Below are 26,490 nucleotides of genomic sequence, written 5' to 3'. Positions count from 1 at the left end.
GTTGTCCGTGAATGTGAGTATAATTGAGTCTCAGGCTATTATAATCTTTTACAGGCACAAAAAAATGGTGGGTACAGAAACGTCTGCACTGAGCCTCTGAGGACAAAGTTAACATCATATGGACCCTTGTGTTCTTGCAGATGTAGAAAGAATAAATCTTGTCCTACTGTTCAGTTGCCAACACAAAATAAGAATCTGAATCAAAATGTTGATGCACTCATGTTAGCCATAATTAATGACTTTACAGCTGAAACTAATGCAATCTAATGAAACCGTCTTGCAATAAATCTTCCTTCATGAAGGTTATAAGTCTCAGTTTGTGTTCGAATTGTTATAGAGAGGTGTCGATTCAACAGTATGCTCATGTTGGAAGACATCGTTTTTTGTGCTTGACGTATTCGATTATTTTGTCCACTCCATCTACTTTTGCTTTTCAGGAACATTAAACCAAAACAACTGGGCAAAGAAGTTTCCATCTTGCAGCAACGCCAAGCAGTCTCCCATCAACATCGAGGGGCACCTGGCCCAGGTGAAGCTACAGTACCAGCAGTTACAGTTCGATGGCTGGGAGAGTCTGACAACAGACAGGACGACCATCAAGAATGACGGCAAGACTGGTGAGAACAATCACCTGTCCATGTTCCCTGTGGTGGTCAAGAGCCAAAGACTCAGCTGTTCTCCCCAGCACTGTGGATAATTTTAGCATCGTTAAGCTATTTGTTTTGATTTTTGGGCCCACAATCTCGCTCTTATCAAACTTGTTTCCAGCAGGCAGCTGTTTTCACCAAACAAGCTCTGATAACCTCATTTGAACACTACCTGCCTGGCACTGAACAGCAGCCAGACACAAATAGTGACTACCTGTTGAACTTAGTGGAGAAATTACCAGTCAAAGAGCCAGACATTTTCCTCAGGAGTTGGTTGGGACCAAAAACAGAGCTAAAAGAAAGGGATTGTTTGAGGCTGGACAGAGACACCTCGACATGATCATATTGCTATAAGTAACTGGTGAATGTGGAGATTTTTTTGCTACAAGTACTTTCAATTTCCATTTGTCCAATTTGCATTTGTCCAAGTAAAGTTTCTGATGCTCCAGATAAAAAAAGACACTCAACGTTTAGATTACTGTTAAAAAAGAAAGCAATCAGTGACAAGGCCATATTTCATGGATGTCAACTGTGTTTAAACTGTAGGTTTAACATGAGCTTCATGGTTTGGAGATAACATTTCAGATTAATTTCATCATCATCAGTCCTCACCTCCATCACTCAAACTTCAGCCATCTCTACTTCCTTCCTTATTAACACCCCTCCCTCCCCAACCCCAAACCTCTTTCTGTCTTAGTGTCATTTTCACCCAGATAGATACTGATCGATAGGGCCATTTCTTTTACAGTAGTATCCTATTGTAAAGGATACTGTTACCAGTCCCTCATTTGAGAGAATTGAGAGTCTTTCATATATGTCCTCTCTCTAAGTGGCGTGAAACACAATAACCTGCAGTGTGCATTCAAGGTAATTGTTAAGTGAAATTGTAGACAAGAGGGATCCAGACTCACCTTTCAACAAGCTCTAAACAGATGGGTCCAATGCTTCTTAGCAACGCTTCTCGCTCACGAATCACCTTGTTGTAGTTATTGTTCGGTTGCCAGCTGCACCATAGGCTTTTATTAATGGAGATGTTTAGAGAACAGTCTGAGCACGGTTCAGGCTGACAGCACTTCAACCTGTTTTTATCCAAGCACAAAGGGGCCCAGCTTAGGGTCAAGACACAGACTGGCATCCATACACACCCCAGAACTCTTAGGTCCTCAGGAGAACACTTTGCTACAAATGGAAGATTTCAGCTTTAGAAAATGGTTTAGAAAAAGATGATGGATATAGCATATTGATATATTCACACTTTTGATATGGTGCAAACTAGCTTTTCAACACAAGTGAATCAGCGACAAGTTGAGTCAATATTTGCCCTCCCTCAAGAGGAAATGGGATTTTTGAACAGGGTCAAAAGAAAACATCATAGAACATAAGAGACATGTAGACAGCAGACAACATAAAGGACAAGTGTGCAGAGCTCAATGACTTTGAAAAGACTGAATTACATCAGGGCTTTCACAAGAAAAATATGCATTATCTGTACAACACAATAATTCTGTTTTGAAGGTGGTGGGCCTGTAAGAGACATACAGTATAGCACAAGATGAAAGGACTGTATAACTCTCCACATTTATCAGACCATCAAGGAAGGTTTTCATCATGAATGGGACCTTTTGTCAGGTCAAACAAAGACCATCCTGAAGAAGATCCTCTCATTGACTGAATCTTTGTTTGATGCTCCAATGAAGGCGTTGGTGGAATATTATGTGGTGTAGATGCTCTGATCATTTGAAATAACATTTCTGCATTCAATGTCATCTTTTCAGTTGCGGTGGATGTGGATGGAGAGTTCTATGTAAGTGGAGGAGGCCTCAGGTCAAAGTTCAAGGTTGGACGTATGACCTTCCACTGGGGGCGCTGCAACGCCTCTTCAGACGGCTCCGAACATAGTTTGGATGGAGTCAAATATCCTTTAGAGGTGAGATATGGAGACATATTGGTTGATACAAAATAGAATAGATTCCTCCAATTTCATGAATGGTGCAAGCTGCTGGCTGTAACAGAACAAGTGATGGCTGGCATCCTCATAGGATTTGCGCAGCCATCTAACTTACTTACTGACCAGTGGATCGGTGTGTTGTTTGTTCCCGAATGTCGACAAAAATCTGTATTGTGGTGGAAACATTCTTTTATTTTTGGGAGGTTTCAGACAGTTTTCTTTTTTTTTACTTGCTGGTACTTGTCAAATTAAACATATTTATATTTTCTTCCACAGATGCAGATCTATTGTTATGAGGCCCAGCGCTTTGACTCCTTAGATGAAACTATCAAGGCCGGAGGCAGAATCACAGTGCTCGCTGTGCTGTTTGAGGTGTGTGTGTGTGTGTGTGTGTGTGTGTGTGTGCGTGCGCATGTGCGTGTGTGTGTGTGTGTGTGTGTATGCATTGAGACCAGTTTACAGAGATCTGTAAACTGAGAAGAAAAGAAGTCAAGGTAACTAAGATAACCTGACCCCAGCCCGTAAAGTCTCATTTCCAAAAGAGTTACTGTATATTCTAGTCGGCCCTCAGTCCAACATGAAAGGAGCGTGAATTCTAACCCTGTGTTGCAAATGCAGTGATGGCTGAAGTGGACAGCTGTTAATGCTAATGTTGGCTACGTAGCAATAGCAAAAGCATAACTAATTTCATCTTTGACTGTTAGGTTGCATATTAACTTACCCATTGTCCTCCAGAAAGTATGGAATTTTTTTCTGTTAATTTGCTCGACTAAAATGTTACGTTGGGTTTTTTCTAAAGTCTGTTGTTGAGGAGATGGTTTGAAAAGTCACTAAGAAGGGCTTCGTTTATGGTCTGAACTTAGCATAAAATGTGCTGACTAACCATCTCTTACACCTGGTTTTGGGGTGGGATGTCAGAAGCAGTTGTGGAAGTAGTAGCAGCAGCAGAAATAGTACCTTTCTCCAGGTAGTGTGGTGGGGCGCCGGGCTTTGGAGTCAGTAGTTGCAGCAGCAGTAGTGGTCGGCTCAGGGCTAACGGATTGGATATTCCCACAAATGTTTTAAGTGTTGAATGCTAACAGGGATTTTGGCAATAAGCCTGGTCTGAAAAGCTCTATTCTTACAAAGCTCAGACTTTAAGGTTTAACATTTGGTGTTCGTTTCACAAAATATCTGATTTGAGAAGCATATCTGAATTTGTAAAAGTGGGCAGAATATGTCGATGACTTATTTTTGAAGATGAAAAAAGGTGGACTGAGGGAATGAATCAAAGACTTTCAGTGATACCACCAGTGTGCTGTAGCACAGTACTACCTCAGTAAGTCCACTGCGTTTGAAGAGTCCGATTCATTTTTCTGTTTCTGGATCATTGCTGAGCTCCGGGTATCGAGCGCTGTGTTTTCTGTCTCTCTGCTTTGTGCAGTTGCATTGCCTCTGGCCACATTGACGTGTTCGAACCGACAGAGGCCATGTTGGAACGAAACTCAAAAACATCTGATGTAACGCTGCAGGCTGTGTGTGGTGTGTGTGTGCATGTGTGTGCGCGCGCGCATTGGGCTTCAGGTTGGGTGGAGAGCAGGATGGGTATACAACCAACCAACACACACAGAATGAAATTTTATTTTTGTGCCCTGGACTTTTAGAAAAACTCTACTCAACTGCAACTTTATCTAGCACAGCATTTCCTGTAATCAGGAGTTCTTGTAGTTGCAGTTACAGGAGGTATGTAAAAAGATTTACCTTATATTTTAAAAAGCTAGCAGTGAGGGCTAAACAGCTAAAAGTAAAAAGCAAAAGTCCTCCATTATCTGAGTTTTCCATCACACTTTCATAATTTGGAAAGTATGACAATGAAAAGGGGAATTTCAATTAATTTTATGTGGTATTAAAATGTTCTTAAATCCAATATTATATTCTGCATAGCATTTATCATATTCAATCCCCAGTTCCTCCTGTCTCCATGCCAAAGTCTCCTTGAGAGAAACACTGAACCCCTCTGACAGCCATGTAGCAGTTTGTGAATGATGTGTGATAGTGAAGAGTTGTATATAGAAGCGCTGTATGAATATGTGTGAATGGGTGAATGTGACTTGTACTGTAAAGCACTTTGAGTGGTTGTAAAGACTAGAAAACCTTGCAGAAATCCAGAAATAGCGACCTACAATTACAGTAAAAGATGGTGGTCGAAATGTTTACTCAAAGTGAGGGATAAATGTTTTAAAAGTCCACCTTCCCAGGGGCAGTAGAACAAACCGACCTTAACACTGGCAGTTCAAATAAATTTGAGTATTATTGTTTTATATGATGGTTGGTGCTGATGAAGGGGTGCTGTATTTAATATGACAGGGCTGTGCAAGACATAAAAGACTGGAAACTACTGCTCTGATAAATTAGACATCAAGTTGGTGAAGGATTTAAATTTAATTTTGATGTCAAGTTTCCCTCTGCCTTTGTGAAATTCATTTTTCACGTATTCCTAGTCAGGTCTGTTTGAATATGATGATTTTGTGTCAAACTCTGCAGTGCAGTATGAACAATTTCCATCAATATTCTATCAATAAAGGCTTTGTATGACACAACTCTGTTGATTTTCTCTTCACAGACAACCACTGAAGACAATGTGAACTATGTGCCTATCATAGACAGTATCCTCAGCGTGAGCAGATATGGTACATCAACTTCTTTTTCTGTCTCATATTTTGCTTCTTCTTCTGTTTTGTCTTTTAAGCTTTGTCATCCTCTGCTCCAGGAAAGAGCGCTGAGGTTTTGCCCTTCACCCTCCGAGGTCTCCTGCCAAATTCCACAGAGAAATATTTCATCTACAATGGCTCGCTGACCACGCCGCCCTGCAGCGAAATTGTGGAGTGGATCGTCTTCAAGAACAAAGTGGCTATCTCTGACGAACAGGTAAGTATTTAGACTGTTGCAAACAAAAATTGACTTCTTGCAGGTGTTAACCTTCTCATTTTCACCATTTTAGTAACATTCCAAACACAATAAGTGTTTCCTTCGCTCTCCCTTATTCGTCATGTATTTTTGAAAAAGTTTGAGCATCTAGGTCAGAATCCTTTGTTTGGATAAAACAAAATAGCTGTCATAGACAGATGAGTTGTAGGGCTTACTTGGTGGCAGTGTATTAGGTTGCATTTAGAAATTTTTCTTTGTCATTTGGAATTCTAATTTTGTTTAGCAATTCAATTACTAACTACTTACTAAAAAATTGGGGTAGATGTTGAGTGTTAATCAGGCCATACAGTCAGTTGTGAAACAATTATTTCTGAGTTTTGTGGAGTTGCTCTTCATGACTGACAGGATGGTGAACCTCTGATATACCATGCTACCAAAAAGTGTCCTCTTAAACCTCCTTTTAAAAAGTGGTGAGGTCCCTGTGTACTTCAAGTTTAACACACATAAAACATGGGTTTGATTTGCGAATTTACACACTGGGTCTAAACAAGAAATCTGCATCAGAACATGACAAAAGTAAAAAAAGCAAAGACAGATTATCTGCTCAGTGTCAAATATGTCTCTGCAACATAGAACGAAAGTTACAAATATAACTACGGTTCTTCGAATCCCAAATGACTGCCAGAGTCGGTGCTTTAAGCACTGAATATTCAATGTCACACCTGTGACCCCTGGATGAATCGAGATAGGTTATATCTTCTGTTCCTACGGAGAGGTTCTGTTCCTACGGAATCTTCTCGCAGGATCACAAGGATTCCGAGCGCTATGGCGCCAGAGGCGGTACTTCATGCACTGAATGACTCATACCAGCAGAGTCACAAGGAATCCTTGAGAATGTGCCCGGCGACATCCATGATGCAGCGGCACAAAGGTCCTCCAGGGGTACAACTGTCAGGTCAGCCCATGACGTGGAAATACCCCGAGTAGAGTGGCACCTCACGCCAGATGGCAGAGGACCATCACCCAACCTATATGCATGGCTAACGACATCCACGACCCAGTGGGAGAGGCACTGCTTGGAGAGAGCGCAACCTTTATTTGGGCCGCCATAGCAGAGGAACAGTTGTTCTGACCGCCGAATGCCTGCGGTAGCTGCAACATAGGCCCTCAGGGCCCGTACTGTGCTGTCTGGCTTGTCCCCTCCCTCGCTTGGTGGGGAGTTAAACTGTGCGAGCCTTAGAGGTTGATTGAGGTGTGAGTGTGACAGCACTTTCGGCAGGAATGCAGTGTTCGGCCATGAAGTGACACCTGAGTCACATGGGTTCCACCTCAGACATGAGGCAATTACTGACAGTGCGTGTAGCTCACTGACACGCATTGCAGGGATTATGGCCAGTAGGAACGCAATCTTACCCAATTTAAACTCTGCCCGTGCCAAAGGCTCAAAAGGAGGCTGGCATAGAGCATCCATCACCAGGGACAGGTCCCATGCTGGAGAACTTGGGGCTCCTGGGGAATGCAACCTGTGCCTGTGCACCAACGACAGAATAGCTTCCACCTGTTGCTGTACTGCAGGCGGGTGGACGGCGCTCTGGTGTACATAATGGTCTGCCTGACCATGTACATGCAGCTGTTCAGCAGCAGTTCGGGCACTCCCGTGGCCAAACCCACAGTTGGAGGCGCTGAGGATTGGGATGCCATATCTGACCTCCCAGTTTAGACAGTAAGTCTTTCCTGTCTTGGAGGCACCTAGGTGCCTCAGATACAGCAGACCCTTGGGCGAGCCAGTGCATCCTGGCCCAGAAGACTGGTCATCTCTGTCAGGGAGAACCAGAGGTGGCAGTGGTTTGAACTATCTGAACCACCTCTGCTCTGCTGAAGAGGTCCCAGATTAAGTAAACCACCTCTGGGTGGAGGTGCCACTCACCTGGAAGATGGTTGTGACAGGAGAGGAAGTCTGCCACCTGGTTTCAGTCCCCCTGTAGATACATTGCCCGCAGGCTTGTTAGATGGGGGGCTGCCCACATCAGTGATTCCTGGGACAACTGCAGCCGTGCAATCTTGGTGCCACCTTGGTGGTTGATATGGAAGACTGTCGCACTGTTGTCCGGTCATACAAGTACATGCCTTCCTCTCAGGTAGAAGCCTCTGGGGTGCGACAGAGGAGCAGGAGCTTGTACTCGTGGATTAAGGTGGCAACCACCCAGGGGTCCAGAGCATGAGCAGCCCAATGTCTGTGCTGCTGGTGGGAGAAGCTGACAAAACTAACTGCAGTAACGTTAAGAGTAAACAGGGCTACAAACCATGTGTAACCACTAGTGTGTTTGTTTGAGAACCAGACTTGAGCTCTGGAATTTTTGTTCAATGACAGAAACGTCTGTAAACAATCTTTTACAAACATGTTCAAGGAGCTGAAAGAAGGAATTATCATACCAGAGCTCAGGAAACACACAAGTGAGGGGTGAGACGGAGATAAACTTTGTACGTGCATGCGTGTGAGACAGCCCTTAGGCCAAAGGTGATTGACAACCATACAGTCAGAAATTACATCAAACAAATATCAGCTCACAAAAGATCTTTACGGTTTTTTAAGTGAAAAAGACAGACATGCAGATAGACCACAAACACACACGCACACACACACACACACACACACACACACACGCATGCACTCTCATACTTGAATGAACATGTGAAAACAAACGCAGTTTTGGACAAAAAGGTTCCAGTGTGACTCTAAACACAAAGCAGGAGGCCACACACACACACACACACAATCTGTATTGACTTTATTAACTTTGTGCATTGTGTTTTTCTGAAATATACGTTTTAATCCGTTTGAAAATTTATAATTTTCTTGCTGCCACTGTCAAATCAGTGGTCACAATGTGAGAACATCAATAAGTTTTGTAAGCGATGATAATACTTTAAGCAACAAAAGCTTATGTCGTCTGACACTATAGATTGGACGCTACAGTGACTACAGTGACAGTCACTTTTAGAAAGTGATGATAAAGGCCAGCTCGACTTTAACAGCTGGACTGTTTGTGTTCGTTTGCCCAGCCAACGTATCGACTGTACCTGCTGTACCAGATTCAGTGTTTATGTGTTGATGGGATACGTGCAGTTTTTTTGCGTGTGGCAAGGGTTCGTCTGCATCTGGATCTACTTTGCACAATACCCAAAATGCATATCCCTAAAATGTCCTTAACATGTCCTTTACAAAAATGCTTTAGATATTGTCTTTACTCTTGAGAATGTCCAAAAATATTATCTTTTTCAAAAGATTTGTCAGGAATCATAGTGTCCAGAAACTTATTTTCTAACTGTTCCTGGTGCGTGAGTGGAAGCAGGTGTCCCTCTTTCACCTTGTACCCTGGCAGCTCCAGGACCTCCAGGGTTTAAAGGCCTATGTGACATGTCTCAGCTGGTCTACATTCCAGCTTAGCTAAGGCTGCCAGATCCTAGTCATTTAACGCACAACTTCCACAAACACCAACGGCCCTAATTGGCTCTGCTGTGGTGTTGAGTCTGAGTGTTGTGTAACCAGAGGGAAGTGACTCACCTGAGCATGTACGGAGCTGGCCTGCAGGTTAAAGGGCTATTCCAGCATGATTCACAGCTGTGTTTTTTGAATGTTTACACTCACTTAGAGCTGTAGAGAAAACACAGGGAACATTTACCTGGACATTCAAGACTTGAGATCTTTATTGTCACAATGGTTATACAGTTACAATCATCTGAAAAAACACGCTAGAAAGCTCCATTAAAAAGTTAGTTAGGTAATAAATAAAGTAGTTTATCAATAAATATAGAACAGTAATAATAATAATAAGATCACATATAGAGTCATTATTTGGCGTAACCCCAAATTGAATATTAACAAAAAAACTTTATTTGGAAGGAGTGGGTCGAAAAGGGTATCCTTAGATTAGAGCATTTATACAGCACAGGTACACTTAAATCATTTGATGACCTAAAACAACAATATGACTTACCTAGAACTCAATTCTGGAGATATTTGCAATTATGACATGCTTCGCAGACAATTTTTGGGTCGAGGCTGCCTTCCCCAAGGCCAGCAGATAAGTTACAGAAAATTCTCCAGTTACTGGGTAGAGGTCATGAAGCAGCTAAATATTATAAGATGCTGATGGAATCTGGAGGAGATGGAGGTGTTTCGACCCTTACACTTATCTGGGTATCATATGATGAACAGGAATGGGCTTCAATCTGTGGTAATTCTCGAATAATGTCAAGGGATCTGAGCGTGAGACTTATTCAATTTAAAAATTCTAAACTGTTTTTATTGGACCCCTAGTAGGCTTTTCAGACTTGGTTTAAAGGATGCAGCTACTTGCTGGAAGTGTGGTATGGATGAAGGTACACTGGTACATACGCTATGGTCAAGCCCCAGGATTAATCAATATTGGAAGGAGATTCACTGTTACATAGCCAATGTTGTAAAAAGGCAATTTGTGCTCTGTCCTAAGTTATATATATCAGAGGACTGTAAAGTGTTGTCTACCTTTCCGCACCCACTTAAGTATTGGGCGCAGACTGCTATCATGATTGGACGACAAATCATTCTCAGGAACTGGAAGAAACCAGGAGAACCACCTGTCCAGGAATGGGTGACTGAATTAGGTAAAGTGGCTGCATATGAAAGGATGTCATATAGGATGCAGGACAGGTCAGGCAAATATCTCCAGAAGTGGGGCATGTACCTTGATTCTATACACGTGCCAATGTAAGGATGTAAATATTGTCTTTTTGGGGTTTTTCTCTCTTTCTATTTTACAATGTGTTTGTTTGTCATTTTGTATGTCACCTTAAGAAGTGAACCACCCTGTATGTAGGCTGAACCCTTTTGGTTATGGGGGAGGAGGGGGGGGTTGTTGCTGCAGACTTGTTTCTGTATGTAATGGTGTATGATTGTCTGTATAAAACGAAAAATAATACTAGAAATTGCAAGTCATAAAAAAAATGTTATTTGCTGTCAAAAATTAATTGTTATTTGAATTCATGGACAAACTAGGAAAAGTGGTCGCTGTTTAGTCTTTTGTTCTAACAGGCTCCAGGGATTGTGGCTTTTGTCACTATTACAAAATAAAAGGATTTTCTAATTAAGTAGCTTTCATTACATGCACCTGATTTTTCAAGTTTTTCCAGTCTTTTCTTTCCGTTCTGTGACTTAGAATTCAATCGTTTGTCATTATTCTTAAAAATACACAGAAATTATAAAGTTAACTTTAAAACTATCTCTATTGAAAGACAGTGAAAGACAGCCTCAGGAACTCTAATTTTAGACTAGCTTTACACAACTTTGCTTATTTTATTTATTAGTTTATTGTCCCATAAAAACCACTATGATCACATCCACACTCACCTCTTTGATTTATAATGCTATCACTGTTGGAAGTGTCACAAAATTAATCAGTGATTCATATCAGGCTGCAGGTCACGTGTAGTTTAGCTCCCCTTAGTCTGACTCTCTGCTCAGATGACTTGTGTTGTTTGCTCACACTGTTCTGTGATGGTGTTGCAGCTGGAGATGTTCTGTGAGGTGATGACAATGCAGCAGGCCGGATACGTGATGCTGATGGACTACCTGCAGAACAACTACAGGGAGCAGCAGCAGCAGTTCATGGGACAGGTGTTCTCCTCGTACACCGGCACAGAGGAGGTCCCCACACCAGGTATATCCAAAGTCCTACACTTCACTGTTACCGACATCAATCTACTGTACAGCCACACTAGTGGCCCCATGAGCTGTAAAGTACATCACACAAACAAAACATGATCGCTTTAAAAAATATGAAAATATGATGCACTGCTTTATATGAAACTGAAAGCAGTAAAAATGAGCTCCATCAGTTTTAACATTAAAATGCTTATTTTGCGTCAAGGTATTATGTAGATATGATGATATCATTCTGGAGGAACTCAGGTTAAATCTTCAATCTATAGGGCTTGGTACATATTTTTCTATAAAATCAACATGATTTGATTCTGTAGTAATCCAGCTGCAAACAGGGACTGCTTGGTTGATGCGATTAAGGTCTATCTGAGATTTTATATTCAAGAGCTGCTGTAAACAAACAATTTCAGAGCCACAAGTGACCTAATCCATAAAATCTTTCTAATAAAATCAAATTTTAAAAAATCTTTTTTTCCTTTTTCTTAGTTATTTTAATGGCGAGATCTCACAGTGTATAGTGTGTTTCTAAAACCACCACCATCTCTGCTAAGGCTTAATACTATATAGTGTTGCTAGGGGTGTGCAGATTGTACACATCAGTCTGTTTTGAATTTGCATTGTGGGTTATGTAGCCCCTGGGTTTTTCTCAAGTAAGAAGTTTGTGGAATAAATAAAAAGTAATTGCTGCATCCAGACGAGGCAAAATTTATTTGTATAGCACCTTTCAACAACTTTCAACAAGGCAACAGTGTGCTTCAAGCCAGGGGTTGTCAACACGTCACTTGTGAGTTACGGGTAGCTTGCGAGAAGGTTTTGAGTAGCTCGCCTATAGGTTGGCTGACTGTGTTAAAAAAAATCTCACGATAATGCCATATGTGTAAGACTGATAAGACGAACGGTTCTCAAGATGTGACTGACAGACAGACTTCTTGAATTATTACTAAGATTATTAAGATGTCTCCAGCAGTGGAGAGCACCTTCTCTGCTGCCCTTAATAGACATATGTCAGAAAGTTGACTTCCTTTCTTTGAGAAAAACAAAACATGATAGTAAAAATTAACTGAAAATCTGAGGAAAAAAGACCATTAAGTTCTTTATATAGATATAGCCTCCTAAATTGCGTTCTGATCTTCTCTAAATCCTATGACGAGCATGTCCACCACGTCCAAACCGTCTTGCAGCATCTTCTGGAGAACTCCCTCTTCGTGAAGGCAGAGACATGTGAATTTGCCGCCACTTCTGTCCCCTTCCTGGGGTACATTGTGGCCCAGGGCAGTATGCAGATGGATCCGGCCAAAGTATCGGGGGTAACCTCCTGGTCAGGTCCAGACTCCCGCAAGCAATTGCAACGGTTCCTGGGGTTCACCAATTTCTACCGCCGTTAAATTCTCAACTACAGCTCCATTGCCGCCCCTCTCACAGCTCTCACCTCCTCCAAGGTCCCCATCCTCTGGACTCAGGCTGCAGAAAGGGCCTTTCTGACCCTCAAGTCCCAGTTCACCTCCGCTCCCATCCTCCAGGTACTGGATCCAGATCGTCAGTTTGTGGTGGAAGTGGATGCCTCCGACGTGCTCGTGATGTCTTCCTTCAGCGGTTCTGGTGGTCTACCTTAGAAGAGGACACAAAGGAGTTTGTAAACGCCTGCCCAGTCTGTAACCAGCACAAGTCATCTCGCCAGGCTCCAGCTGGCTTCCTACAGACTCTCCCAGTGCCACATCGCCCTTGGTCCCACATATCACTAGATATGGTCACCAGTCTACCCCCATCTGACGGCAACACGACCATGCTCACTGTGGTAGACCGGTTCAGCAAGATGGCCCATTTTGTGACCCTGCCTAAACTCCCCTCAGCCAAAGAGATAGCCAGGTTGGTTCTCCTCCACGTCTTCCAGCTTCATGGTCTCCCTGTCGACTTGGGATCAGATCGAGGACCCCAGTTTGCCTCCGTTTTCTGGAAGAAATTATGCGGACAGCTTGGAGCCAGGGTCAGTCTGTCCTCCGGGTTCCACCCTCAGTCCAATGGCCGGACGGAACATGAGAACCAGGAGATATAGACGGGGCTTCGCTGCATTGTCTCACAGAATCCATCATCCTGGTCCCAGGTACCAACCTCCACTCTTCCCGGCCTTGGGGAAAGAAGTTTCCTGCCCAGACCTTTATCCGCCGTTGTCACCGCACCTGGACCCAAGCATGGATTTCTCTCTTCCGTTTGGCTGAACATTATGCCACCTCTGCCAACCGTCGTCGTTCTCAGGTGACCACATACCAAATTGGGCAGAAGGTGTGGCTGTCAACCGAGACCTTCCTTAAGGGTTGAATCCAAGAAATTGGCACCAAAGTTCATCGGCCCTTTCATCATCCTGTGGCGGTGAGGAAGGGGCCTTGTCGACTGGGAGGGGTATGGGCCGGAAGAGAGATCCTGGGTTCCAGCTCGACACATCCTGGACTCCCGCATCATCAGGGATTTTCATCAGCAGCACCCTGACTTTCACTAGGACCTTGGGCTGCCCCTATAAATCCCCGATGGGAGGCTCCCCCTGCTCCTTCTCCTGAAACCCCGAACGAAGAGGAACCATCCTCGGAGGGGGAAGGAGCAACATCTCACCCCGACCTCCCTGCGTCTCTGCAATGGTAAACACATCTGCCTTCTGCCCCCAACTACAAGCTTTGTCAGTGTGTTTCTGGAGCACTGTCTGCTTGTCTCCTCGGTGGCCTGGCTTCTCCCCGTACCTGCTCTTCGTCGTGAGTTTCCAGCCATCAATGCTGTGGGTTGCCTCATCTTACAGACTCTAAGCTGTGTTATGCCCCGGTCGTCTGGACTGCTCCTGGGTGCCTGCTCTTCCGCCTGGTATACGCTACAAGCTGCCTTTAGACTGTTTTCTCTGCCAACCTGCTGGTCTGCTGCAATAAAGGACAGTGCCAACTCTCCCCGTGGTGTACTGCTCTTAGGTTCAATCCCCCCCCTGTTACATCGACAGGGGGCAACTGAGTTTGCATATGAATGTGTGGGGTCCAGATTTTGTACTACACCACTGTCCACAACATAACTAGGGTGATTCAATTTCGAGAAGAGAGGTTTTTGATTTAATTGGATTGAGTCTGTTACTTATCAGCACTGTCAAACTGCTCAGAACCATAAGTGGCCAATATTTTGTCCTCTTGGCTCAATTTGCCCTCTAGTGGTGGATGCTGGACTGCCATTCACCATCCTCCTCTGAACCCACTCTCCGTCGTTTTCACTGTTAATATTTTTCTGAGTCGGGAAAATAGGTCTCTGGTTGCAAGTAAATTGGTTTGCACAGGCATTTTCATCGGTTGTGTAGCAGCTTTTGGCACAAAGCGTGCCACTTTCACTTTGGTGCCTTGGCCTAAAGTTAAGAGGTTAAGCCTCAGCTCCGAAATGTGCCAGTGTTTGGGGAGACGGAGCCTCGTCCTGGCTACTGTCATCGATTCTTAGCCTTTTTAATCTGCGTTAATCCCAGACCTCTGAGTGTCTGTCATTTGCATTGTCTCTGCTCCTCTAATCTCAACTCTGACCCAGAATCATATTCAGGCTGCAGGAGATGACTCTTAAAAACACAGACTTTTTAACTGATTACTGGTTTATCTGGAAAAGGTCTACTAAATTGTATTCCTAAATGCCCAATGTTAGAAAAAACTTTTATTCTCTAATGAATGTGTATTCAATTAAATAGAGGCAAATATATGATGGTCATGTCTCTTGTCAATGATGAGTCTCATTCTTAGAGGGTAAAAGAGTCCATTTATAATTGGTTAGATTTATTATTAGAATGACATTGTATAAAGAGGAAACATGGAATAAATGAATGTTGCATATAAAAAAAACTGAAAAAATCTTTGTTGTCAGCTGTTGTTTGTGTTTGGTTGTGCTTGTGCTTTTGTGTTGGTACATTGTGGAAAAACATGTCTATAAGGTCATCATTGCATGGTTGTCATCATTAGTTCATTATATTCTGCAGCATTTTACCATGAGATCATGATGAGTGAATACTTGTTTTCACAAATCAGAACCAGAGCCCCATCCTCCAACTGAGCGAAGTGAAGACAAGGAGGGAACAGGGACATGCCTCAGTTTACTCAGTATACGTGACACAAGAATCAGAATCTCTAGTCCATATGCTGTAAAGTGCAACAAACCATTAGGAAAAAAGTAGAAGCCAAAAAATATTTGCAGCATAATTTGCAGCCAGGTCTTATCTCAAAGTTCAGTAAAACTGTCATATTCCTACAAAATGCTGTCTATAAAAAACATGACTTATTATTTATTTAGTGTCAATTTTCATTTTATAGCTTTATATATCCTGTAAAAACATTGTGCTCACATTATCATCTCTCTAAACTCCACATCACTGCGACACTCAAACATGAACTATTGCTATCAGTGAGGCTTGTGTCTCCAAGATGTCGGATTAAGAGAGGATCTATTTCCTAATCATCTGTCCTACCGGTCACCTCCAAAGACATTAATTTTATCACTTAGTCTGAACTGAAAATTTGGAAGAGAATTTTCAAACCTTTTAAAATTTTGTTCTGTTCTCTGTGTTTCTGTCAGTGTGCAGTTCAGAGCCGGAGAACATCCAGGCTGCGCCCTACAACCTCAGCAGCCTGCTGGTGACGTGGGAGCGGCCACGGGCAGTGTATGATGCCAGCATTGAGAAATATGCCGTCAGCTACCAACTAGCCAACGCAGAAACCTCTGTCCCCTCTAAATACCTGACTGATGGAGACCAGGATGTGGTGAGAGAGCGAGTCCACAAAAATCATATCCTATATCAATAACAGTTTTCATCCAAGTAAGTGTGTCATCTCTGCCAGTTCTGAATTTTCAGCTGTAACAACTGTCACTAGCCTGGGACCCAGACAAATTCTGTGAGCACATTTCATTTGCTCCGCCAGACTATGGTCTGGACCCCCTCCTTCGGAAAGTGATTTCCCTCTGGCAGAAAACGAGCCGGTCAAATCACCACCGATAATTTGACAATGGTCGGGGGTTTATACCACGACGCGGAGCCATGATGGCTGCTGCTGAAGAAGAGCGTTTGACTTAAAGTATCCTATATTTTCAAATTCCTCCGACAAAAACGGCAACACTGGTTCACAGACATTGTGGAATTATCATCTCAGGCATCTCCTCTCTGCCCTAGTCTGTTGACATTTTCGCGTTGCTCAACAGACGTCCCATGATTCATTGTTCTCACTGGTTGTTGGTCTATCCAATTGTGCTCGGAGGTATTTTGGACTGGGTCCGTTAGTAACGCATCTCGGAAATTGAAAATTAATTTTTTGGTGCATGCAAAATGTCTGCTAAGTTATAAAGGTCAAATGTGACATGGTAGTTAACCCCCAGATATATATTATGAACCAGTAAATGGCAAAAAATAGTGGCACTTTAGACCAGCTATCATGCACTGTATGCAATTTGAAGCTATGGCCCAAAACATGAATATAGTTGATCAATGTCTGTTAATCATGTTCCTACCACCAGGGGGCAATACTTGATGATCTGTCAGCCAACACCAGCTACGTGATCCAGGTGGTGGCAGTCTGCACCAATGGTCTTTATGGCCGTGTAAGCGACCTGCTGATGGTTGTCATGCCCGTCAACGACCCTGGTAAGAGCGACCGAGCCAGAGGCTGAGTGTAGTGTTCAGCAAACAAAAAAGTACAAACAAACTTGCAATAGGTCAAACTTATGGTCTAAATTTTGACTTACTCTCGTAATTTTGACAGAAAAACGGCAAGGTATTTAATCAGTATTAACTTTCAAAATTATATTTTTGACATTAAAAATGGCAAATTCTGAAAATAGGGCCAGGACGTGTTTAACCTAGTTTAGCTCAAAGAATGAATACTGCTAGCCTAGCTAAAATTACAGTAAATAATACAACTACACATTAACTAATTACTGTAAGTGGGAACATTTCACTGTCTGAACTGACAGGAGAAATTCACGATAAGGTTTTATGTTAAAGGTACTCTAAATTCATTTTCTACTTGTTTTCCTTTTCTGCTCATTGTGTTTTATCTCCATCCATGTGAATTTTCTTTTAGAAACATTTCTGTCCTCCCATTCATCCTCCCCTTGAAACCTGAACGATACAAACAATGTTTTTTTTGTTTTTTTTCTGAAAATTTATCTCACTCTTCACCCTCCCTATGCTTCACCCTGGGGTGTACTTATATATAGTATATATTCAGATTAGTGAGATTTTAATCACACACACGCAGAGCTTGTTTGATTCATCTTGTTCTGTGTTTAACTATTTCATAACTTTCTCTGTGGTCCTCAAATGTGCTGTCTCTATATTTCTATATTTCTATGAAAAAACATGCTTGGGGTCATTTCCTGTGTAACCTATGTGTCACATGGAAAGACGAAAGTGTCTATTTTTGTTTTGTTCTCATTTTGTGGCGCACGTTCCTTCTGCATCTCACAGTAAGATAAATATTTGTCTGCAGCAGCACTTTGTGTAACATGGATTGGAATGGCAATCACAATAACATTGTATTTCAACAGAGCTTTATATCAAATAAATTAATATGTCTTGTTACAATCAAGAAAAACCCTTGCATTCTACTTCAGTGTCAGCATGCATGTAAAGTGATATTCTGCAACATTGAGAAGATATGTGACCACTTTGTGACATTACATACTGTTGTAACTGCTGCCATACATTTCACAAAGGTCATGTTTTGAAATAACTCACAAGAAAGCTTATGGTAGCTGTAAAGACTTTTGTTATTCGAAGCAGAAAAAGATTATAACGTAGCTAACCCTAACCCTAACCCTATCTTAATGCTACAACAACATGGGTAGCTAAATGTTGAATCTAGCTAGGTCGACATCAAACTATTAGCCACTTAAACTGTTGGCTAATCATCAGAAAATTAATTTAAAAATGTTTTCATGGACAAGTTGTTTCACAATAGCTTGTTTCAGCTTCAGAAATCTGCATATATTTGCTTAGTTTTTCTGTTTGATATCAATATCCTATCCATCTTTTGCAGTTGGTGAGACAAAATAATATATTTTTTTATGTAGTAGTAGTTAAATAACTTGCCAAATGAGTTAACAACACTTAATTTTCAATATTTGATAGGTTCCATTTATGATTAATCTTCTAATCGATAACATATCAGTTACAAAAGTAATTCCAAAAAACCTGATTATTCATTGTGATGTGAAAAGAAGAAGTTTCAACTATGTACATTTTTTTTTATTTTTATGATTGTCTAAAATCATTCATTCAAAAAGGTGAATCAATTAATTTACTAATAATTTCAACACCAGATCAAGTCTTTTTCAAGTAATTTAGTTTTTTTTGATAGTCAGGCAGATAAATTAAAGTTTGTTTTCAACCAAAATGTGCCTCAGTCGCCCTCATAAAATCCCTCAATCATTTCCCCAAACATAGTTCATTAAACTTGTTAAACCTCACCTCATGCTTCACAAACCAGTTTGATCGGGTCTCCATGATGTGTCACTTAGCTTCAGACAGGTAAGAGCCACACCTGGACATGTCTGCTGTGTGCTGTGCGTCTGAGCTCAGTCAACATATGTGGCATTTGCAAATAACTCTATGAGTTTGTTTTATCCCTCTTGCAACAGACGGACAGAGTTGTATACCAAAAAGTTTAGATCAGAGGGAAGTAGTTGGAAGTCATCAGTTTGAATCCCTTTCTCGTCTGGTTTTATAAGGAGGATGAAACAGAAAATCGATTAGTTGCAAATGCTTTTTGTTTAAGGTTTTCTGTGTTTGCTTATGTCCATGCATGAAGTTCCAAATGTGTCTTAAATGTTGCTTGCAAGTGTTTCATCCCGTCAAAATACTACTTGAGGTGTATTTTCCTTTCCCACTGTTTCCCTATGTAATTTTACACATTTACATATATCAAGAGCAACACATCCTCTTTCATATTCTTTTTTTCTAAGTGTAACAGAACTAAACAGAGATTTATTTTAATATTTCTGAAACCTGCAGAAAACACTACGCCTTACTTATTTTTACTTATCCTGTCATTGTTTTCAAATTGCTCAATCCTTTTGTCACGTCTCTGCTTTTTCCTTCTTTTTTTTCCTTTTTTTTACATTTCAACCCTAAGAAATTAACAACATAAATACAACTCAGAGAAATTTAAAACCAAATTAGATAAGAGCCAAATGGTTTAGTCCATGAGTTTGATATTTTGTAAAAATTATTTTACTCCTTGAGTGACTAATGATGCAACCTTTTGCCTTTTCCTAGAGAATGCAGTGGATCCAGATTCAGATGAATTTGACGATGGGGTAAGGTTTCTCTTCCTCAAACTGCATATTAATATGTAGTTCCAACTATCACTGTTACTTAAAGCAGTTTGTACATCTTTCTGTGACCAACAGGGCAACTATGAACCTGATTTGTTCTGGAATGAACCTGTACAAACCAAGGATTATGATCTGCCCTGGATTCCTACAAACTCACTGAGAACCACGACTTCTGGATCACCTCTTTTACCTTTACCTGGCATGAGAACCACAACAGGAGAGTCAGCTCAAAGAAAAACCAGCACTGACCCGGTTCCCCCTGTAAGATCCACACAGTTTGGTCAGGTCCTGAGCCATTCGGAAGAGACAGCACACCGCAGTACCACTATACAGCCACCAGAGGTCACCCTGCCACCTGGAAACAGAGGAGATCCTGACTTCAGTGGCAACACTCCTATTTTCTCCACAACCACAACAACAGCTAATGAATTCATAATTTCAACTCCCACTACTCCTTCATACTCCCACACAAAGACAGATGATAGTTTAAGAGGCATCAGTCCAAAAGGTGTTAATACCACTATTCCTACACTTCCCAGTGCAAAGACAAACGGTGGTAGAAGTATGTCTTCATACAGCACCACCATGTCCACTCTTAGGTCTCATGCCGATGATATGAGCAGCACAACAACAGCATCATCCATCCAGGCAGAGACTGACCAAAGCGGGGCGCATTCCAAAAACGAAGACACCACCACGGAACGGGAAGGTCTTCCGGACATCAAAACTTTGACCTCCGGACCTTCCTCCTCAACTGAAGCTGTTACACATAGTCCCACAGGTCCCAGCATGCCTCATTTTTCATCTACCACGTCTTCTGTCCGGTTGAGTGCTGTTCTCTTGCAGACAACAAAGGCGTTGTCCAATGGTGAGCGCCCCTCTGTACTCCCCTCCTCTTCCTCCTCCTCCTTCGCCTCCTCCCCTCTGTGTGACACCACGGACCCTGACACAGCCCTCTCCACCTGCCTGCATGACCCTCCTTCCTCATCTTGGCCTGTGTTGTCTGCCTCTGCTCTGGACTCCCAGTATGCCGCTACCGCACCACTGTCTAGAAACGACCTGGCTTCTTCTTTAACCCCTACGTTCACTGCCCCCACCCTGCCTCAACCCCCTCAATCCTTGCATCCCTTGTCTAGTTGGGAGACTGACCCCATCTCTCCCGGTGTTGGGTTCGATGATAATGATAGTGATGGTGATTTGTTGTCTGGGTCTTCATCTTCGTCATTTTCTGCAGGTGACCCCTTAGTGTTTAGTGATACCCCTCCTGTCCAAACAATCCCGGATCCGTCTGGCTCCACCGTCACTGCCGAGCTGTCCAAATCCTCCTGGGATCCGTTAACCTCAACAGTCACTCTGTCTTTCAGCCCCACCCTTCAGCCCTCAGTTCTTGTTTCCAGTGACTTCTCCCTGTCTGGTGCAACACCAAGCTTATCCCACTCTTTCTCAACTGGGTTTGAGGACTCAAGGTATGCCCTGGGAATCACAATAGAGTCTGTTCTCCCTGAGGTCAGCGGTGATGGTTTTCAATTGGGTAGCGATGTGGTCACCATGTGTGGCTGTTCATTGGAGCCGTCGGCATCCTCGTCCTGGTTGCATGCCTCACCTCATGTCCCCTTGCCGTCCTCAGCCAAAGACTCTGCTAGCTTAGAGCTTTACTCTAGTGTTGGGTTTTCTTCAGCCACTGGTGTTGGTATAGATGACCTTCGCTCTCTGTCTGTGGCGGGTTCTGATGGTTTATTCTTAGACCAGCCTCTGCTCTCCCATAGCGCTATCTCTCCCTCATTATCCTCCCTACACTCCCAACTTCTCCAAGCCACCCATAGTGAACTGCCGATTTCTGTTGCAGCCACAACGTCTGGTGTCAGGGATAACTGGAACTTGGCGTCAGATGGGAACTCTGCCCTCCATACCTCTGCCCTCCCTTCTTCACCCACAGCCTCCCCCTCCACCCCCACCCCAGACGGATCGGTGTTAGACACTAGTAGCAGTGCGTCTGGCTCAGCCCTGTTCCCTGATTCCCAGGAGGGTATAGATCAGGAGTGGGACAGGGGTCAAACTTCAGCCTCAGGGGAGAATGCACTTCCTTATTTGACCAAAATTGCAAACACCATTCCCCCTTCTACAACATCAGTGTCCGGCCAAACCCCAGATGATCTGGATGAACACTCTTCAGCGTTCTATTTTGAAAGTGAGAGTGGCAGTGCTGTCACCTCAGAGTTAGGAAGCACTGCAGCTCTAACCACTCCTGCGGTATCCTCAGCTTCACCCTGGTCAATGGGTGGGGAGGATGAGAGCGGCTCAGGACAGGGTGAAAGCCTGTACGACAACGAGATGTCCTCTGACTTCAGTATCTCCGATCGCACGGAAAGAGAGTCGGAGGAAGAGGAACCAGTTGCAGGTAAAAAAGCTGTCCATGTTGAGGAAAAAGCTGCATTACACCTGCCAAGGGATCCGGAAGAGTTCTGGACATCCAAAAGATGACTAATCCACCATCTTTCAACAGCACAACTACATTTCATCTTTTCATTTTTCTCTGTGAAAGTAAGAAAATTATTTCCATTCACCAACAGGATCCCATAACTCCGATGAATCACTATCTTCATCATCATTTGAGGGTCATTCATTTCCTACCATTAGTCCATCTGTTTTGTAAACCGATTATTCTGTTCATCAAGCGCCAAAGCCTATCCTGGCATCCATCTGGTTGTAGGTCCGGTAGGAACACAATGATCAGGATGCCAAGTCTATCACAGAGCTCAGTGCAATAATAGTAAACTGGATTAATCCATAGGTTAAAATTTTTAAAAAGGCAAAACTCCAGCAAGGAGAAAAAGTGAGTCATCACACAATGATGTGTTGACTGTTTGATTGATTTTATTTACAAATAACTGACAAATTTACTTATCTTTGGCTTTTATTAGTATTATTTATTTAGTTTTTCTCAAATTTTTTATTGTTTGTTTTTTAAAACTATTTTTATTCTTTTACTTACTATCTTTAGTTGTTTTTTGTTTATGTTGTTGTTTTTAGGTGTACAATGGTACAGTGTCATGATAGCAGATCAAACAGCTAGACAAAGCAAAAGGACTTATAGCATCAATCAGACGTCACTAATTATTATTGATGTAAGATTTTAAGAATTGGCCAGAAAGATGAGACATTTAAGTCATGACGCTTGAAGTATAAAGCGGTATAGATAATGGATGGACGGGTGGATTTAACAAGCTTTATAATGATCCAGGGAGTGTAATCTTTGGATAGGCAGCTGATTCTTATTTAAAAAAGCAAAGGGAGATGTCACATCATCAATCTGAATTTGATAAATTCCGTTTACAATTTGTGGCCCTATCATTTACAGTATCAGCAAAGCAGAGCCAGGTTTGGTGCTTTGTTAGTTCTTACCAGCAGAGTTGTCATTTTCCCTTCCATGACCCATGTTGTTTGAATGGTAAATGCACTTGTGTCCGACTGAGCAACCATGGGTGTGTTGGTCTTAAAATGATGTGCAGTCAGTTCATTGTTGATGCATTGCTATCTTGAGGCAGCAGAAATAGATCGTGCTTTCGACCAACAAAACCCTGCTGGTTTGTCTGTGATGCAGTATTTCATTTTTATTTTAAGGCATATTGTCAATGTAGTATTACGAATCTACATAGGTGGGTGGATAACAAGCTTACACTCTGCTTGTTAGACACACCACCAAGGTGTCAGCATGTTAGGGCCAACAACACCCATGAATAAGTGCAACCCCTTTGAACCATGTGCCTGACACAACAACATTTGTTTCTGCCTTTAAAGCTGGTAATGGATTTGAACTCGCCCTTTCTGCACTTGTGCTGTGTGCATAGATAGCTAAGAATGAGCCTTTGGAGGTAAACTTGGAGATCTACTCCGCTCAAATCTTGTTCCTTCACATGTCCAGCAGAGTGCAGCAGAGCTCTTTGAAGCTTCTGCTGGTTCATATGTGTTCTTTCTGACTACACTACACTAAAAAGTTCTTCAAATCCTCACTTTACAGATCACTTAATGACTAACTTGCAGTCACTTTATTTTGAATCTTAAATACAGGTTTTTATGAAGTTGGTAATTTATCTGAATTAAACTCAGCTGAGTGGCAATTTGCATTTGTACTTCGAGATCAAATCATGTCTACTACTGTACTTCACAGTACGTCTGGATAATTAATTTGCAGTTCAGGACTATCTGATTTTTATATTGAGATTTAACTTGGGAAGATCGAACAATATGTTGAAAGAATATTCTTGTGTTTTTGCATCGTTAACGACAACCCACCCCATCGGTTTGCAGACCGACCTTCCTCTGGCAGAAAGGATTATTTTGGCATAAAACATGCTGCAGGGAGATAGCATCCTGCCTTTTTGTTTTCGGGCAGTTATTTTAAAGTTGTGTGTCTTTCAGTGAATTCAAGGACGCTCCGAGAATTTTCTGAGCGAAACATCCAAATTCATATTATGTTTGTCCATCCATCATCTATGCTGCTATATCCTTTAAGGGTCGCAGGGGGGTTTAAGCCAATCCCAGTTGACATTGGGCGAGAGGAGGGGTTCACCCTGGACATGTCTCCAGCTCATCACAGGCCCATATTATGTTTATGAATTTTTAAATTTATAAAGGACTTAATTTGTGTTTGTGAAAGCAAATTTAGTTTTTAAATGGTTGCAACAGCATGAAATAGATGGAACTTTAACAAAGAGAATTAAACAGAGTGAGTTGTTCAATGTGATGAATTATCTGTCGGCAAGTTTCAGGTCTCTTTATCTATTTATCTGAAACAAAGATTTTAGTTTTAAGTCAACACAGGAAGAAATGGTTACAAAAATGATTAAATAACTATCTTGAGACAAAAATAATATCACTAAAGGAAAAAAGGGAAAGCATTATGGCTGCCTGAAGGGCTATAAATCAGTCTAAATCTGATGCTGTTATTTTGGGCTAAAACACATACGGCCCCTTCAAATAGGGTATCACCTTTCCCAGTGTATTTTCATATCTGCACCCCTGTTACAGAACATCTTCATCATTTAATTCAACTTCGGCATTTTAAGTTAAAATCTTTTTCACAACAAAGTTAGGAGAAGTTTTGTGACTTCAATTCTCATCAGATCATCCGTGAGTCACGAAGTCTCTTCAGTCACCAAAAACCAATAACCTTCTCCATCATCTGTCCGGGCCTTTTCTTTTCTCTGCCCGTTATCATCCACCATGTGTCCAGGGTTTTTGAGAGGCAGACAAAGTTGCATGTTGGATGGATGCTTAAATGAATGGGTTTTATTCTGAGTGTGCACAGTTTAGAAAGCACACAACAGGCTCTTTATGAACTGGTCAACAGGGCAGACTCAGCCATTCACGGCTGAGCCGATGCAGTCTGGCAGAAGAGGGCAACGGCCTCCCAGCCAAGTATGATCCACACTAGTGTTTTCCTGACTGGTTATCAAATGATAATGGGGGGATTCAGCAGTAGCTCAGTGAGGTCAGGTTCAGCCATCAACCTTTCATTTCCATTTATTCAAAGTTACAATTGTGCTGCTTGATTGACTAAAGCTGAGGTTTGTTTGCAATATGTTTTTGCTTGATCTGTGATGGACTTTTGATTTCGGGCCTTTGTGTTTCTCTGTGTTTTTTCTTTTGAGTGGTCTGAATGTGATGAGTATTGTGTTTGTGACATCGATGCCTGAATGTGAGTGGTGGTCAATTGTGTTTCAGTGCTGGGCTGTTAATATGGTTTGTGTTTCTCCCTGACGTATATTATTAGAGGTCTGAGAGTGTTGGGAGTTTTACATCTGCAAACCCTTTAAGGAGGCCAAGTTGCTTTGGAGGTGGGCAAGAGCTCAGTGGTCGAGGTTAACCTCCTTCTTGTAGATTTTGGGTTTTGGGCAAGGCCTGTGGACACCTCAAGAGGACAAACGTAATGTGTGGCCAGTGTTAAATAACATCCAGTTTAAATTTCAATTCAAATGAACACATTTGGAACATTGGCTGGTGTCAATGAAAGTCTACTTCAGTTTGTCCAACATGGCTGTGGTGTTACAACAGAAGAAAACAGGTTGGATGCCACAGATATCCTACATGTGTCTTTGACTCTGATTTACTCTCTCCCTCTGCAGTTTGTTTACCTTGTGTACTCGGCTGTTCTGTCTATATCTCCAGATGCCAGCAACAGCAGCCATGAGTCAAGGGTTGGTTCGATCCGGGAAAGGGAGAGAAAGGCCGTGGTTCCTCTGGCTGTCATTTCCACCCTCACCGTCATCGGCCTCGTCGTCCTCATCAGTATCCTCATCTACTGGAGGTCAGTGCTGCTGGTGAATTGAAAGCTGTTATTTAATGGTTTGGGCCATTAGAGGGCAGGAGAAGTCAACAACAGGCTGACACAGCCAGACATATTATTGTCTTCTTGTGAGGAATTTTCTTTGCAAACAGTTGCCTAGGTATATTATATTTACAGACACTGAGTAACTTTATTATGATGGAATGGATCATTACACGGGGTAATCGTTCAGCTGTGTTACACTGGGAGTTTGGTCCCAGTCTGGACGAGGTACATCAAGAGTTTCAGAAGGAGGTGGTCAGGGATCAGTTTTCCTCAAACTGTGGTACAGTGCTCCACAGAGAAAACATTTAAGTTGATGGCTCATAATGACATGAGTGTCATGAAAACATGAGGTACACCAATTGGTGCTTGCAAGTCCAACATGATGCTTTTCCTCTCTTTTTTTGAATGTGTGTATGATGAAATAAAATTAGCACACTTAGCTATTCCTCCTTCAGTCAAATGTGTACTCACAGATGCAGTGCATGAGACAGCTCCTTTGTATCACACTGCAATTGAACCTTAGCAAACTGAATAACCTCATAATGAAGGAAATGCATCTTGTGGAAATTCTGGATCAACCAGAGAAATGGAAGAAACAGCAGCTACGTTAAGAAAATTGACAGGTTTCTGT

At 42.2% G+C, this 26,490-nt stretch overlaps 1 protein-coding gene across 5 annotated transcripts in view; it reads left to right on the top strand.

Annotated features, from left to right (window-relative positions):
• ptprz1a (protein tyrosine phosphatase receptor type Z1a) overlaps nt 1-26,490 on the top strand; it is an 87,620-nt gene that overhangs the window by 39,590 nt on the left and 21,540 nt on the right. For 2 of the 5 annotated variants that reach the window (XM_035641982.2, XM_035641981.2), the window contains exons 3-13: nt 438-617; nt 2,423-2,574; nt 2,872-2,967; nt 5,198-5,264; nt 5,345-5,502; nt 11,051-11,201; nt 15,776-15,960; nt 16,709-16,835; nt 19,470-19,510; nt 19,604-21,926; nt 25,697-25,835. In XM_035641982.2, the coding sequence (XP_035497875.2) occupies nt 438-617; nt 2,423-2,574; nt 2,872-2,967; nt 5,198-5,264; nt 5,345-5,502; nt 11,051-11,201; nt 15,776-15,960; nt 16,709-16,835; nt 19,470-19,510; nt 19,604-21,926; nt 25,697-25,835 (3,619 nt within the window). The remainder of the gene's footprint in view (nt 1-437; nt 618-2,422; nt 2,575-2,871; nt 2,968-5,197; nt 5,265-5,344; nt 5,503-11,050; nt 11,202-15,775; nt 15,961-16,708; nt 16,836-19,469; nt 19,511-19,603; nt 21,927-25,696; nt 25,836-26,490) is intronic. The other 3 variants (XM_035641984.2, XM_035641983.2, XM_035641985.2) reach the window with 3 other exon arrangements.

Source organism: Scophthalmus maximus, chromosome 7, assembly GCF_022379125.1.
Source record: "Scophthalmus maximus strain ysfricsl-2021 chromosome 7, ASM2237912v1, whole genome shotgun sequence".
Taxonomy (NCBI): Eukaryota; Metazoa; Chordata; class Actinopteri; order Pleuronectiformes; family Scophthalmidae; genus Scophthalmus; species Scophthalmus maximus.
This window is presented reverse-complemented; position numbering and strand designations above follow the sequence as displayed.